Genomic DNA, 16,904 nt, shown 5'->3' on the forward strand with positions numbered 1-16,904 from the left:
TTAATTTTTCCCTGGGATATTGCAAGTGGGGCTGGGGACTGGGACTCTGCACCATGCTAATGAGACCAAGCGACATATTTGGTAGTCAATGGGACCAGCTTGCTTTCCTCCAAGTTTACACACTTAAATTTGACCTTATTCACAGAGGTTTTTGTTCACCAAAAAAGGCCGCTGGTGGTAGTGTCTGGAGGTGGGTTGGGATGGGGTGCATGATAGATCAAAGACGTTGTGAATGAAAAGAGCATATACCCAGAAGATGCTTAGTTGGCAATATCATTTCTATATAAGGGAGACCATATCGTATTGCCATTAGGAGTTCCTTAATCGAATTAAGAAACTAAACAGAATTTGAGTGTGCTATCTATGAATTGAAATCCTCTGGCATGTATACAGTACTGTCGGAATACAGAGGTCCAATTGATAAGAGCACTACAAAGTAACTACCTTCTTCTTCAACACTCAAAGAGGCGGAGACTTTATTTCGTTTTTGTACTTTAATGATGCATAGCGATATGCACTCCACCAGGAGTTTTTCATGGAAAAGCATATACTTAAAATAATATAATGCTTTTATATTTCATCAGGATAACATTGTAATATGCAGAAGTCTACAAATTCTGATACCTCTGTGGAAACACTGAATCCCACCCGCCAAGGCACTGGAGCTGTGCAAATGAGAATCAAAAATGCCAACAGCCACCACGGCAGGCTGAGCCAAAGTAAATCCATGATCCTCACCGATGTTGGGAAGGTCACTGAACCTGTAAGTCAGATACCCCAAGTTCCCTGATATATAGAATTTTGTAAAAGAAGGGGGAAAAAAAAAGCTAATTAGCCATGTTTTATTTGTTTTCCTAATGTGAATGAGAAAACTGTTTTTGTAATGCATTTTATCTTGCTTACTTATAGTCATAATTATATCCCCAGTTGCAAGAGAAGAGCTGGGCTTAATCCAGAGTGATAAAGTGGATTTGGAGCTAGACTGAAGAGCACCTTTGACTCATTTTAAGGGCCTCCACTATCATGCTTCAGTGTCATAAAAATAATGAGGTTATGCTAGCATGTGGTGTTTGTACTTCCAAATACAGTACATCACTTTGAAAAGCCAGAGGCTAAAATTAGCTAAGAATAAACTGAGAAAAAAAATCTTTTAAAAAACGTGAAAATCTCTTCCTTAAAATCTCCCAACAATATATGATATTGGAAATTACAATCTGATTTGGAATAAGCTTGAACAGTTGAAATGGTGTGGAGATTTAAGGTTTGGAGAGGAAGCCATTTTGTCTCCATAATGTGTCATTAGGAAGATTTGAAATAAAATAGAGATGAACTCTACTGCCAATTGTGTCCCTGCCCCTGCACGCATCCTGAGCCACTAAACACACTGATTGCAATGAGTCTCCTCTGGTTAATTTTCTTCCATAATGGTGGTAACTTGCAGCTGAGGCCATAGGATGTTACAAAATTATTTATGCAATGTTAGCCACTCTTTTGGACCCCGGATCTATTTTGTTTCTCACAGTGAGAGCACGAGCAAGAAATAGGTTAGCTGGGGACAGGCTGTGAGTCCCAGTCACCCTGCAGTAACATGTGAGCTATTAATTGAGTGTTCTGTTAATATCATAGGGGCCTATGAAATATTCAGCTCCCTAACTGAGTTATTAAATGAGATCAACTTGCTGAGTAGCATGTTACTGATTACATTTATTCGCTGTTTTCACTCGAATTTCAAGTGCAAAATTAACCCACAACGATCTCAGGAGCTTGAGAAATGTATGGTTTTAATCATCCTTTCTTCAGGTATTATAGACAAATTTAGCATGAGGAAGCCAGTGATTATATTTTGAAAGTGAGAAACATATCCCTAGTTAAGGTACTGAGAGATGCATTTTTCTTTCTTTATTTTCTCATTTAAAAGTATTATCTGCTGGGAGGCACAACACGGCCAGCCTGACTTGGCGTTGAAACCTGCTAAAACGTTCCTCAACCATGAACTTGAGACAATGGTTAGAGTAAATTATTGGAATCTCTATAATGTATTATCAGTAAGAACTGTACCTTTGGAAAAGTTTAAAAGTTAAGTATATTTAATGATGCCTAACATATTTTATTGGCTGTGTTTAACAAAAGGCACTATGCCGCAGTTGTTTTTGACAAGCATGAAAACATCACAGCATGAGACTGCAAAAGGAATTATGGAGAGAAATTACAAGTGATCCATCTCTCAATGAATTATCCACCTCAATAGCCCGCAGAACTCAGCTACCAATTAACACCTACTTTATTACATGTTGGGATGTACTTAATAACTTTCATGTGTTTATGCACTATTACCTTGACTGATGCCTCTTGTACAATTAGGCATAATTGGCATATCAATATGCAAAAGTTAAAAGGATTAACCCTCTTAAAACTAATGAGCATTTCTGTATCCAGCTGCTAAATGAGACAAAATTAGCATTTTTCACTTTTGGGCAGGATTTTGTCATGCAGTTTCTCATTGTTGATATTACCTTGTTACATAACTTTAGTTTGGGCGGTTATATGCTGGACTGCTGGAGAATCAGAGTTTTCCAAAGTTAAATTAGCTATAATTATCCCAGCTTTTGTTTCCGCATTCTTAGCCTCGGCAATATGTATTCCTCGATAAGGAACAAAAATAAAAGTTACTTTTGGTTATGTGTGCTCGGTGCATAATTATATAAAAGGGGTATTTTAGTGAGGATATGTCATTTCACCGAGAAAACTTGGCTCAGAGATACTGTATTGAAAGCTTGCCATGGCACTAATTTTCTTTCTGTCTCAGTTCTTTTCATCTCTTTTTTTCCATGCACAATTTTCTGACTAGATACTGACAGAATGTAAAGTATTTTGGCATATTTATTCAAACAAGCCTGTTAAAGATATCTGCTCAAGCTAAACTAAGAACTTGATTTTTCAGAAGTTGGAGGTTGGGGTAAGGTCAAAGGGGGAGATTTTGAACTTAGGAGAAGTGGGAGGAAATGGACACTAAAAATGTGTGCATAAGTTCGCAAGTGGCATGGCTTGCTGTAACAGAGACACATACATTTAATCTGTACAGAAAAAAATTGAGTCCTTAGAGACTATATATGTATTATGCATCCTATTTAATATATATGGTATATATATACTACTTGTCACTTCCATATCAATTATGCACATCTAATATGGACTTACCAGAGTATATAATAACACAAAAATCTGGTATTACACATTTCTATGATTTCACTTATTACAAAAACATGATACAAATATTCTAGGGTCAAATCAATTGTATAATTTTGTCATTAATTCATAAAATCCTCTTAAAATTTTGCTTAATTAAAAATATGTTAATATGACTGTGAACTCGGAACACAACATAAAATTCTCCTTTACATGTCATAAGAGCCTGTATTCTTGGTATCTTAAATCGAGGAGTAGTTTGAAATGCCAATATAAACATTTATTCGACCCTAAGCTGTGCAAACACAGGTGAATTTACTTGTTGAATTAAAAGTTTTGATTGCCTAAGTGCTGCAGGGAAGCATTCCAGTAAAACAGGTATCAATACTCCATTAGTATTTTATTGGTGGCATGCATCATTTTCTTTAAACACCAAACAGTCATTTTTATGTGGTTCATAAGATCAATGCCTTTTCAAAATTCAGAGGCCACTTTGCTTTCTAAGAAATGTTGGAGAGGTGGGAAGTTTGGACATCTAATGACATGGCTAGTAAGAAAATGGCGTATCTGTGAGAGCCATCTGGAGACCTTCATTTGGTGGGGAGGGAGCACTCTTTGGTCTCAGTGATTTGTTGTCTCACCCTGAGCATTGGAGTGAGACCTCTTAAAGGTGGACTGCTGATTTACCTGAATGTGCTAAACACAGAAGCAGAAGGCTTAGTGCACGTAAGTGGGGGCAAGCAAAGTGTGCCTCTTTAAGGGCTAAAAAGGCTAATGTGCAATCCAGCAAATAGCCAATGCAAAAGGTTTAATGTGGCTTTGATGTTATTTATAAGAGGGATGCCCAGCCTACTAGACAGTTTGAAAATAGATATTAATGAAGAGTTTAAATAGCCCAAGTCAGGAAACTGCAGACATAGGATTTGCAGGCAGGAGCAGCTCCGGCATTTAATACTGGTGTCTTAAGCAGCAACATGTATGAATATTCACCATTTCCATCTTGTAAACCCTGCAGAAGTGCATCACTCCATTCATAGCCATCATGGACAGGGAAATATTTTGTTAATTAGTGTTCAGATAAAGACTTAGGTCAAGCCATTCCTAAACGTTAACATACAAGACTCCCCTCCTTGTGCTTCTTTTAACATACAGCGTTCCTTCATTTTTCTTTTTAATATAAGGAAAAAGAGGAAACAATTTTCCTTTGTTTCTTACTTCTGTGATTTTAGGATACTTGCCAAAGTTGTGGCTAGCTAAAAAGGCAGACATAAAAATTGCTACTAAAAATATAAGCCTTCTGTTTAGCAGAGATTTTGAGAAATATTATGAGGCTGTAGGACTTGTCCATGTTTACTTCAAATCAAGCTTATAGAGAGGTTTGAGGCTTTGTTTGTATAAATTGTCCTGAAGTGGATCCTGATATTTAATTAAAATGACACTAAATCACATTGAATTGATAAGACTTGGCATCTCAAACAAAGGTAATTGCCCGTATTGGTTTTATACAAAAATAGCGCTGCTTGGAAAATGTGCAGCCAACACAGACTGTCAACTCCATTTATAGATCAATATGTGAAAACCATTGATCAGGCAGGCATGTATAACAGTAACACTTTGCATTTATTTGTTGTTTTTATACCACATTAAGGCTTAGAGGATTATAGGCTTCCTAAATATTTTGACTTCCTCATAAATATATGATCTGTTGAATGTTAATTAAATGAGTCTGCAGCCATCTCTAAAATTGTTTTTAGTTTGATGATTTCCTTTTATTGCTGTGGATCGTATGATCTGAAAATGGATTAGTTTCCTTCTGCATAAAGATTATTAAAGCTTTAATGTGTCCTATTTAGTGTAAGATGTGGCTGCCTTTTTGCTTTGAAAAATATAGATACAGACAATTATTTTCTCTTAGCGAGTGGCTGATCTCTTTTTATTAACTGGGCATTCTCAGAGCTCAGGGTGGAATTATTTCCTGACATAGTTTGCACACTCTGTAGATAACGGGTCTTCTTGATTTTTTCCTGATAGAATTTGTTTTCTTTCTTTTCTTTTTATCTAGCTCTGTAGTACAGGCATCTGATCAAACATTATGTAGAAAATAAACTCATCACCTCAATTAAATTCTAGACACACACATATAATTTGAATTCTGTTTTTCTGATTCAAGAACAAGCCTTATGAACTGTGCTTATACACTGAATTCTACAGTTAAATCTTTCTTATCTCATCAGTGTAAGGACAGTGTTTTGTTCCTAATCTTTATTGGACTATTGCGGATGACATTTGTAAGCCATTTTGGTTTATAAGGAAAAGCTGGAGGACAGTGGAGTCAGACTCTCCATAGATCCAAACCTCAGATATGACTACGAAATAATGTGTCTTCCACTGCAATTTTCTCTGCCACTGAGAGGTCAATTTTGTTGAGAAATCTTTTTATATCCTCTGTGTACATTAGGAGTACTGCTTTCAAGACAATACTTGGTTTTATATACGATATTAAAACAATAATAAAAGAAACAAGATTTCAGAAATAGCAAAAAAAAAAAGAAAAAAGAAATCATGAAATTCAAGGGTTAGCTAAGGTAACCAGTCTGCTGTAAAGCAGAAGAAAATGTTTATTAGCTAGATTTTTGACTTTTAAATAAAATGCCCTGGGGTGGGAGGGAGGAAAGAAGAATAAAAGAACACTAGAGATTTCTTAACTTGTCCTTGCCGTCCCATGTCATCTCATGCTGTGAAAATCTTTAACTCTGTTTACCAAGCACAAATTGGACTTGCCAAACGTTCAGGAAGTTTTCATTGACAGTGTAGAGTCTGTACTTCAAAGAATGAACTGGGGGTCTTGAGTTCATGTTCGTGGTTGCATCGCTTCCATTTTAACTTGAGCATAGCTAAATTTGTTTATAATCTCCTACTGATTGAACATGGCGCTGAATGTACATGAGATACATTTTTTTTTACTTTAGTCCTCTGATTACTAATTTGAATCCAAAACTCTAACCTTGTTAGCATCTGGACTTATTTCCATAATAACAACCCCTTCAGAACCTACAAAGTAATGAATAATTGACAACAAATGAAATGTTTTGATAGTTGTCGGCACAAAGCATGTTTAATGTTTTGTGTTGCTTCCTAGCTAATTATGTAGATGACACATTTGTCAGACCTTGACTGCCATTAGAAACGTGTTTCCAGAGGGGAGAAAAACAGGCTATTCATAGAGTAATTAACTAGAATGCTCAATGACCTGTGAGAGATTCAAATCGCTGCCAGTTCAGACATTGTTTTGTTACAGAAGCAGAGGGGTAATTAAAATTCCAAATTACAGTCCTATGATGGAGCATTTGTTTGTTGACAGTATACTCTTACTCTAGTTTGTTAATTCTTTTTAAAATTGCTTCTAATCCATTTTATAGCTTTAGGAGTTCCGTCTTTGAATTTACTGACAACTAATATTATGGTAAATTGTACTTCAGTGGAGTACTGCCTTCCTCACAGTTTCAAGGGAGCACAAGGTGGGTGGGATAAAAATAGCTCCTTCCCTAAACTGACATATCAGGTGCTGTCAGTGGGAATGCCACTAAAGTGTAACATCTTGTTAAATACTGTTTCCAGTTCTGTATTAGGGGAAAATGTCCTGGCAGAAAATACAGAGATTAAAAAGGAAAGCAACGATAAACATCTAAAAAGGAGGAAAAAAACTCATCTCCCAACAAGAAATGATTGATGAAGGTGTTCTATTAAACAAGGAGGAAGAGAGAGGAGTTAGGGCTGAGGATGATTTGGGGAATGTGTTGAATTCAATGCAGAAGATGCAGCAGTCTGTAGGAAAGCTCTCATGGATCAGTCAAAAAAGGGCGTTTTTACAGCGGTACCTTCCATATCAGATCAATAACAAACTGTAGGATAACGGGTATCATGCATGCATGAATTTTTTTCAAGGCATTATTGGCATGGTTTACAAATCTGGAAGGCCAACATAGTCTGAAAAATTCAGCTCAAGAGAAATATTTATTCAGGTTGCTGAAAGTGAGGACATAGTTTTATTAAAAAGATCTGACAGAAGTCACACGGTATTTGATGCAGGCGAGCTGACAGAGGCATCCAGTGAGCGTTGATTATCCCGAAGTCACTGTCAGCTAGGATTGATTTTCACTTTCTCCGTTTATGTAACAGTTCCTGTAATACAGCTGACCCCGAATCATGTTACCTTGTCATTTCTCTGCATGGATCAAGAAGAGATGAGCTGAAAATAGCTAGACACTGACCTTGAACTTGCCAGAAAAGTGAGAAGTGACAGTGGGTTTTTTTTGTAGTACGTGTACAAAGATTAAGGCGAACTGTTCCTCTGTTGAGTTCACTGTAGCAGCACAAGGGGGCAGAGCAGTACTAGAGATTACAGGTAAACTAGATTCTGCACCAGCATGTAAAGGCTCTGAAATACCGAGTTGAGCCAGAGGTCTCGTTCTTACGTCTTAGTGTAGACATAAAGGAGAATTACTGATGAATCAAAATCTTGGGCCCCCTGATGTTCATAATCAGTAATCTAAAAGTGTACATTCTAATTAAAAAAAGGTTACCTAATACTCTGTGTGGCAGCAGCTATGCTTTTCCACTAAGTTATCTGCAGCATCTCTTATTTAATTCATATAATACTCTTCACCCTTAAAATAAGTTAGTCACTTAGAACCATAGTCACTATTATTATGAGGGTTTTATGGCAAATTCCTAAGGTAATATGTGTCATTTAAGGTACAATTGTATCAGAAGCTGGGAACAGTCTTTTTATACTTTTAAGTATCAAAACCCCCATATTAAAATTGGGCAGGGTTATATGGTGATGTATATGCACCGAAAGGTAAAATGCAAGCTAGTAAATAATATTTGCCATTTGATTTACGTTTTTCTATACCTTGTACATTTTCCCACCTTAATACTTGCCTCAGTTTTCAAACATTTCCTTTAATAGATCATCACTATAACCTTGATTAATCTAAGACACAGTATGTTGAACATTGTCCTTTGATTGCTAGCACTTAGTTAAGCTAAGTCATTGTTTTACTGGTGCAGAATGTTTCTTATAAATGACACTCAAGGAACTTGCCAAGTGAAGCAGAGAACTGAAGCAGGTTGAGAAACAAGAAGAAACTCTGACTTGATTATCCCCTAGGCTGTAAGTGCCTTATGCAATGGCAAAATAGCATCTTTGTGTGCGTGATGGCACAATAACATTGCAAACCTCTACAGTGACAATATCCTTTCTTGCATATAGTGGATTCTTTCTGTGTCTGTGTGTGTATATATATAAACACATGTATCTATTATACATATATAAAAATACAGTAAATATATATATATACACACAAATGCATATATACATCTCTCACTTCAGAGTGAGAGAGATATGTATATAATATTTATATATTTGAGATTATTTTTATATTCTATAAAAAATAGCCACCTACATATATTTACAAGCTGAAATATCAAGATTGCTTCAATACTCTTCTTCCCATAGATTTAATTCAGGACAGACAATGTTAAGATCTGAGAAATAAGTCGAATTCCAGTATGTTTCAAGGATGGAATAAGTAGGAGATCATTTGGTTCCCAGAAATGAGGTTGAAAATATTCAGAATAACTATGTCATCACAGAAATCTATAGTACCTAGTTTTTGGCCTCACATGGAAGAAGATAGCTTGTGCTGTCGGAGCATAAGTCCCCCAGTGTAGGTTTTGGTGTGTGTGTGTGTGTGTGTGTGTGTGTGTGTGTGTGTGTGTGTGTGTGTGTAGGAGGGATGGGGACAGGGTGGATTTATAGTTACAAAATTGGTTTGTCTAAAGCTCGTGTCTTTGAAGGCAATCCTGAGGAACAGTCGCTTTCCTTTAGAGTCACACATCTACTTTGCATTCCTGCCCCTCAGAGTGTGCAGAAGACCTCTTGTGTGCCCCCTCCCAGGCGGTAGGAAACCCATCCCTAAATGGTTGATTAGCTTCTGCTTCTGAGGTCAAGGCAGACATAAAGGTGTTGGCTGCTAAAACACATCTCCAGAGTTGTCATTCCCCCTCCCTTCAGTGTGTAAGGCTTTTGATAAGGGACTTCAGTCCCTCATATGTTCAGATTCCGTTTATTGTTACCATCTGTTTAATTACCCTCTCAGGTTTGTGTTGGGAAGCATGAAACTATTTTATCCAGCCTTTGAATCTCTGTGCTCCTAAAGAGATGTGGGTAAAGTACATGTCAGTTTTCAAAGAGCATATTAAAAACTGATAAGCAGAACCATCTCCAAACAATACCATGTAACAAAAAGGCATTTTTTATACATTAATGCATGTTGCAAGTAATTAGCAAATGTACAGCGATGTGGCACTTTCTCCCAGAAATGATGCCATCTTCTTTATGCGCAATCTCATATGCTTCTCCTTTTAGATGATGGATTTTTATGATTCCCATTCACTACCAATGCACTGGCAGTACGTTTATTGAGGAAGAGATACGGGATTTGAGTTGTAACAGGGTGTATGGTTGTCATATGTCAAGCAAGTTTAAGGATATGCTAAAATGAGAGATAAATCATATGCCCCCCAAATGAGGATAGACTCTTTGGGGAAGGTGAGAAACCCAGAGGAAGTTCAGTTACTTTATTCTTTCTCCTCTTCCTCCTCTACCTCATTTTTATTATTGCATTCCATTCTTTTTTTTTTTTTTTTTTTTTTCTGGAGAGGCACCAGCATGTTGTTTCTGGTGGCCACTGTAGTCACCATGATATGATACGTTTTTCCACGTGTAAATTCCTTTGATAAAATTACACTGGCTGAAACAGACCTCTCACTCATTTATATCCAAATTATTTTATATACCAGCATTTGGGTGACATAGCATAAAGTGAAACAAAGCCAAATTCTGGTGTTTAAGTATCAAAATGTTGTAGAGGTTTGGCTTTGAAAACCAAAAGAAAATAAATCAGGTGATTATACTTACTAAATAAAAAAGAAAATGTCAAATGTTTACTAATGTTTCATATTTACTTATCCCTGAGGAGGTGATTTCAATAAGTGATTTTGTTCCTGAGATTCCAAGATATCCGATTAATAATGTGTTTGAAAATGTCCAGAAGTGGTAGTCTTGTTTTTATGTGAGTGCCCTTCCACAATACCATAAACACAAACGACCATGGTACTGTTTCTTTTTTTAATCCCTTCATGAAGAAACCAGTGCTGTTCTTGCCTCATAATCTTATATTATTTCTATGGAGGAGGAGGAATAATGATGACACTAACTTTCCTCCACTACTTTTGGACACCTGACCTGCTTTCTTTCCCACAGGGTAAAAGGAAGCTGCAGTCTTCGTATTCCCAATGAGAAGGGACATGTGTCTCCTTGCATTGAATTGTCTTAGATCATATCATGTAGCACAAAGTGACCCAATATAGGAAGACAGGAAAACAAAGTGACAGTTTTGTTTGCTCAAATATAAACACCAACATCAAAACATGGGGGCAAATCCTAGAGTCCCACTGCCAGATCACAGGAATTAAATAACAAGAGCTGATATTCTGTACTTAGATAAAATGTATTCAAGGAGTAGTCTATAATCAGCAGGGAAAGGATAATGAATAAATAAGCTTAGCTCAGGTTAGACAAAGTGAGTGTAACTACTACTCTTAAAATCCATGAGAAAGTTAATCTGGCTGATACTTGATAATATATCACCCACTATGGTCTTACCTATTGATCATAGCCTGACAGTGGGTAACATTTCATGGCAACTTCCTCTTTTGCCATGAATTATTGACAGTATTAATGCCAATAACACATGATCAAATAGACAGGAAAGAAGTTTACATTCCTGGATGTGCTATCTTTAACCTCCATGCTTTTAATATCAGCATTTTAAAAAAAAAGAAAAAGAAAAGAAAGAGAGAAAGAAAGACATTTTCTTTCTTGCCTTGAAATTACCAATGAATAAGATTTTACTGTCACATAGATTATTAATTTGTTATCTTTATAATTCTCATCTACAACACATTTTGGGTAGTAAAGCCCTAAATATAAGGGAACATTATAATTGTTATTTTTATCCTGGCATCCTCAGTCTTATGTAACAAGAATCCTAGAGAATGTTACTCTAATAGTGTGTCCTGAGGTCCCTGCATTAATAATTTCCAGTTCATGGAGTTGTCATCATCCCAACCCATTAAGAGTCCCCAGACTGAAAAGTGGGTGAGCAGGTCAACTACTTTCATCCATTCATTCATTAGTCCATTCTTTTATTCATTTGGAAGACATTTACTGGTACCTACTGTATGTCAGAGACTGCGTTGAAACCTGGGGACGTAAAACAGAAAGGTTCTCTGTCCTCTTGGAGTTGACATTCAGGTGAGGTAGAATCATTATCATGGGATAGCCCAGGCTCAGCCTGTTTGCTTTCTAGATGTCATCCTGGTCACCACCAGCTCCTCCTCATTCTCAGTATTGGTACTAGCATCATGTACCTTACATTTTGTCAGAAATATTATACACAGTGTTTAAAATTGACCTGTGAAATAAGAGACCTTCACTGTCTCTTCCTGTAGACGCATTTCTGTGGGTTGTAAATCTCAAACAAGACTTTTTTTTTTAATTTGAAATTGTGGAACTCCCACCTGATTTTAGCCTACTTTAAACCCTCTGTAGCACACTTTAGCAGACCTATTTCCTATGTCCTTTTTCCTTTGGCAAACACAAGTTATTAGGCTACTTTTTTTTGGTAATAAATCAAGGTGCAAGTATTCTCAACTGGTTAAATTTATAATGCCATTTTTATTCATTACCCATTCTTATTCCCTCTTCCTTAGTCTTCAAAAACTTATCATAAATGTTTAACTGGAGTAGTTGAAATAATAATTTTTATGAATACAAATTAAAATGGTAGTATGTATACTTGACATCTAGGACTGTTTATGCTTTCAACAGGAAAATTGAATACAGACCCAATTTAAACTTTTACAGAGCATTCAAAATTTTCACCAAGTTCTTGACTTTTAAACATTTTTTATGATCTTTGCTAATTATCTGGCTGAACATTGTCCTCCAAGCACCCATGATTTGTGAAATTTTCGGGGGTTGATCATGGAAGGAATGATTTAATTTACACACCCACCTAAGTAGTGTGTCATTAGTGTTATCCTCATCTATTTAAGAGGAGCATGCTATCATAGTCCTTAAGACACATTGCCAGCTATGACACTAATACGCTCCTACACTGAAGCAAAGATCAGAGAGCATAGGCTCAGTTGGCAGTATGAGCTATTTTGAGGTTTATTCTATTCAGGAAAAAAAAGAAAGGAAAAAAAAATGTTTTGAAGAATAATTTCTTCAAATTGAATAGACAAACTAGGGTCAAAATACAGTAATATCCAGATTTTGAAATAAGCCAATCAGTTGACCAGTTTAAAGACTTAGCTCCACCTAAAGCAAGGCGATTCTTAGGTATTTCCGAATAAAGGCATATCTCCCTTTTTTGCGCTTCATTTTATTTCACTTCACAGATACTGAGCTTCTTTTTTTTAATTTTTTTAATTTTTTTACAAATTGAAAGTTGGTGGCAACATTGAGTTCAGCAAATTGGTGCAATTTTACCAAGAGCATTTGCTCATTTCGTGTCTCTGTGTCACCTTTTGGTAATTCTCATGATATTTCAGAATTTTTCATTATAATTATATTTGTTATGGTGATCTGTGATCGGTGATCTTTGATGTTACTATTGTAATTATTTTGGCATTTTTTAGAAATAAAGTATTTTTTTAAATTAAGGTATGTACTTCTTTAGACATAATGCTATTGTGCACATAATAGACTACAGTATAGTGTAAACATAACTTTTATATGTACTGGAAACCAAAACATTTGTGTGACTAGCTTTATTGTGATATTAGCTTTTTTGCAGTGGTCTGGAACCGTACCTGCAATGTCTCCAAAGTATGCCTGCACTTGATCATGCACAAAATAGTTTCTACCGAGACTTCATAGTTTCTTATTTCTCTAATGTGTGCATAATTGGACAGCAGTCTTGCTATGAGAATGGACAAGGAAACCCAGACTAGATCCTGGATGCATTAAAGAGAACTGTTGGGCTTCCCTGGTGGCGCAGTGGTTGAGAGTCCGCCTGCCAATGCAGGGGACACGGGTTCGTGCCCCGGTCCGGGAAGATCCCACATGCCGCGGAGCGGCTGGGCCCGTGAGCCATGGCCGCTGAGCCTGCGCGTCCGGAGCCTGTGCTCCGCAATGGGAGAGGCCACAACAGTGAGAGGCCCGCGTACCACACACACAAAAAAAAAAATAAAAAAAATAAAGAGAACTGTTTTACACCTTTTGACTGTCAATCTGAGCTTCTCTCCACTCATGTTGACCTTTACAGTTCTGAGATCCCTACCTGCTGCCTGACTGCTTAGCTGAAACCAATCTTGAAAGATCTATGCTTTCCAAGATCACAAACATGTACCTAGAACTCTGATAGCTTCCTTTTACCTATGCTTCAAGGATTTGTTTAAGGACAATATTGATTTCATATATACTAGTGACAAGAGGCTAATAGTCTAAAGCAGAGGTCACAAATAAGTGGATGACCCAATTTTGCCCATAGGTATTTTTTGTTTGGGATGGTGTTTTAAAAATTTTTACTTTGAAAGCCTTTAGTTGGAGTAGCGGTGTCTTCATCAACTTACGCTACCTGCTTGGCCCTGAAGATATTTCAGCTTGTAATCTTAGAGTTATTTCAGTGACTGACTATTTAGAATTGAGAACATAATGTGACAAGCCAGAAGATGACAACTGTTAGTTATCAATTTGAGAATTTAGAAGATGACAATTGTTAGTCATACATTTGGAAATGTAGTCTCTACCACATTTCACTGAGAGTGTAAAAACATTCTGTTATATAGCTAAATATGAATTTTCTTATTCAGATTTTTTCACTTGGGATTAATTTCAATTTTAGACTCTTACATTATTATAAATTAACAACTTGCTACCTTTTAGACAACACTAAAAGATAACTGTGATTATTTATGCAGATAATGTTTTCTTGTCACTAAGTTATAAATATTCTGTTTATTCTGATTTATCTATGATTTAACTTTTGTGGATTTTGTTAAATATTTCTGAAAGCTTGATGATAAGCTGCCTTGTATTTAAGTGAAGCAGTGCACTTCTAAATATTATAAAAAAGAATCACACCAGACCCTTAGAAATGAGAAATGATGCTATCTGACGGTTCACAATATTATACAAAATGTAAATCAATTTAGATTTGACTAGTCATCTTATCTTTTACTTTATCTTATCTTTTACATCTTATCATTTACTTTACATTTTTACTAATTAAAGTTAATCTGAAGACTATTAAACTTCGTTAGAAGTTTTATATCTTTTTCAGTTGACATGTAACATCCCATAAAAAATGACACACACACACAAAAATGAACTCCACAAACAGTCTCAACATAGCTCCTTATAGCCAAAATGTCTTTTTCTGGAGCATCGGCTTTACCAAGTCAGAAGCTGTGTGCCTTTGTGGAGAGAAGATAGGTTCATATAAGGAAGAGAAAAGCTCCTGTGAAACAAAGATCAAATGGCTCTCAGAGATCTCTAGACTTGCATCTTGCATGCTGAATCCAACCTAAAGATGTGTTTTGTCTGGTCCAGTTTCCTTCTTGTTTTTTAATTGAGCTGACATTTTAACATTGTGACCTTTCACAAGAATTTGTATATGTGACACATCTCAAAATATCAGAAATTCTGTCATCAAAGGGCTGGCTCCCCAAAGAGCAGGCAATAACCAGCTAAAGGTAAATAGATGTTGCCCTGTCTAGATGGGGCAAGTGGCCTCTAGTTCACAGCATTCAAACCGGGTCCCCTTCACTGGATCCTGTACTTACCTGACATTTGAGTTGGCAATGTCAGCTTCAGCATATCTATTCCAACCTTCTTTAAATGCCCACTAAGGTTCAAAAAGAAGCTGTGTTATCATTCAAGTAACTGCAAAACTCATGTTTCCATTCAATGTAGCTTTTCTAAGTTACCTCTTCTAGGTGGGAATAAGGTTTGGAAATAGGAAGAAAGGGTTTATTTATGTATTGAGGTGGTTATTTACATAAATGAAACTTTGGACAACTTGATCCTCTGCTGATTCCCAGAGACACTAATTAGTGCCCCTGTGGCACACAAATCTCCAATGACAAATCAAAGATTCAGTCATGGGGAGATGTGGCAAGTCTCTGTCCCTGAAGTGGTCCCTCCAGGTTCAGTCAGAACTGTCAGGGCAAGTGTCATACAGAGGTTGTAATGTTCTCGTTTGTTAGTTATGAGTTTGGTACATGTTCAGTATTTTGACCAGTAACATTTGACTCTAGCCAGGATTAGAATTATTTTTAGGCAGTGTAAATCAGGCGTAAATCATCCCCTCAAGCACATCTACATGATGGTTACCTTCAAAGTGCTTTGCCACTTCATGGGAGCAAATAAGAGTCTGGTGATTATAAACATGAGCTAGTGCTAAGCAGACTTGGGAGAAAATCCTGGCTCTGTCACTTACTTACTATGTTACTTTGGGCAAATTTCTCTTATATATATATATATACATATATATATATATGTGTGTATATATATATGTATATATATATGTGTATATATTTATTTATTTAATTTATTTATCTTCTCTTCATTTTTTTGGCTGCGTCGGGTCTAAGTTGAGGCACACGGGATCTTCATTGAGGCATGTGGGATCTTTCATTGTGGCATGGGCTTCTCTCTAATTGTGGCGTGCAGGTTTTCTCTCTCTAGTTGTGGCACATGGGCTACAGGGTGCAGGTGCTCAGCAGTTGTGGCATGCGGGCTTAGTTGCCCTGGGGCATGTGGGATTTTAGTTCCCCGACCAGGGATCGAACCCGTGTTCCCTGCATTGCCAGGTGGGTTCTTTGCCACTGGACCACCAGGGAAGTCCCCTGGGCAGATTTCTTGATGGTTTGGGGGCTTCCTATCCACAATTTTAAATGAATATAAAAAAATATAAGTTACCTATAGACTGATGAGAATTATAAAGTGCTAAGTATGATACCTGGGCACATAAGAAGTATTCAAAAATTGTAGAAAATCACTGTTATAATCATGCCACTCATTTGAGTAAGGTTCTACAGACCTGGCTCTGTAGCTTTGAACTTCCCTGTGGGCCCCTCTGCCATTTGACCAACATCTTTCAGCAAAGTTGTTCCAATACTCACCTGTATTCTGAAACATTTTGATTCAACTACCTTGAACTCTTTCTCAACCTATTCTTGATGTCTTTAAGCTTTTAATTCTTAGACAAATATTTTCTGATATCTGATACTGTTTTTACAATGCGTTAACGCCTGCCAGCTTCCATCCTCAGCTAAGACCAGAGTTAGCTCTTAAGTTACAGTAATACAAATGTTTGCCATTTGAGGGCGTCCACTATGTACGTGGCACTGTGCTAAGTGCTGTAACAAAGAAGACTTGATTAAAGCCTCACACCAAAAAATAAGTGATGGAACTGAGACTTGACTCCAAGGATGACTGATACCAAAGCCCAAGCTCTGGCTATTCTGAGCCACAGTCAGTATTATAGCTCCTAAGCCCTGAAACCCTGCCCTGCTGTAGACTCCATGGTGACACTCTGCTATGTTCAACCTGGCCCACAGAAAAAGTGGGAAGCAGT

The 16,904-nt window shown here is 36.8% G+C and overlaps 1 protein-coding gene across 1 annotated transcript in view; it reads left to right on the forward strand.

The window, feature by feature from the left end:
* Nucleotides 1-598: 598 nt before the first annotated feature.
* ARHGAP15 (Rho GTPase activating protein 15) overlaps nucleotides 599-16,904 on the forward strand; it is a 590,590-nt gene continuing 574,284 nt past the window's right edge. Inside the window, exon 1 of the mRNA XM_007121694.3 lies at nucleotides 599-763. Coding sequence (XP_007121756.1) covers nucleotides 599-763 — 165 coding nt within the window. The remainder of the gene's footprint in view (nucleotides 764-16,904) is intronic.

Source organism: Physeter macrocephalus, chromosome 2 (assembly GCF_002837175.3).
Source record: "Physeter macrocephalus isolate SW-GA chromosome 2, ASM283717v5, whole genome shotgun sequence".
Lineage (NCBI taxonomy): Eukaryota > Metazoa > Chordata > Mammalia > Artiodactyla > Physeteridae > Physeter > Physeter macrocephalus.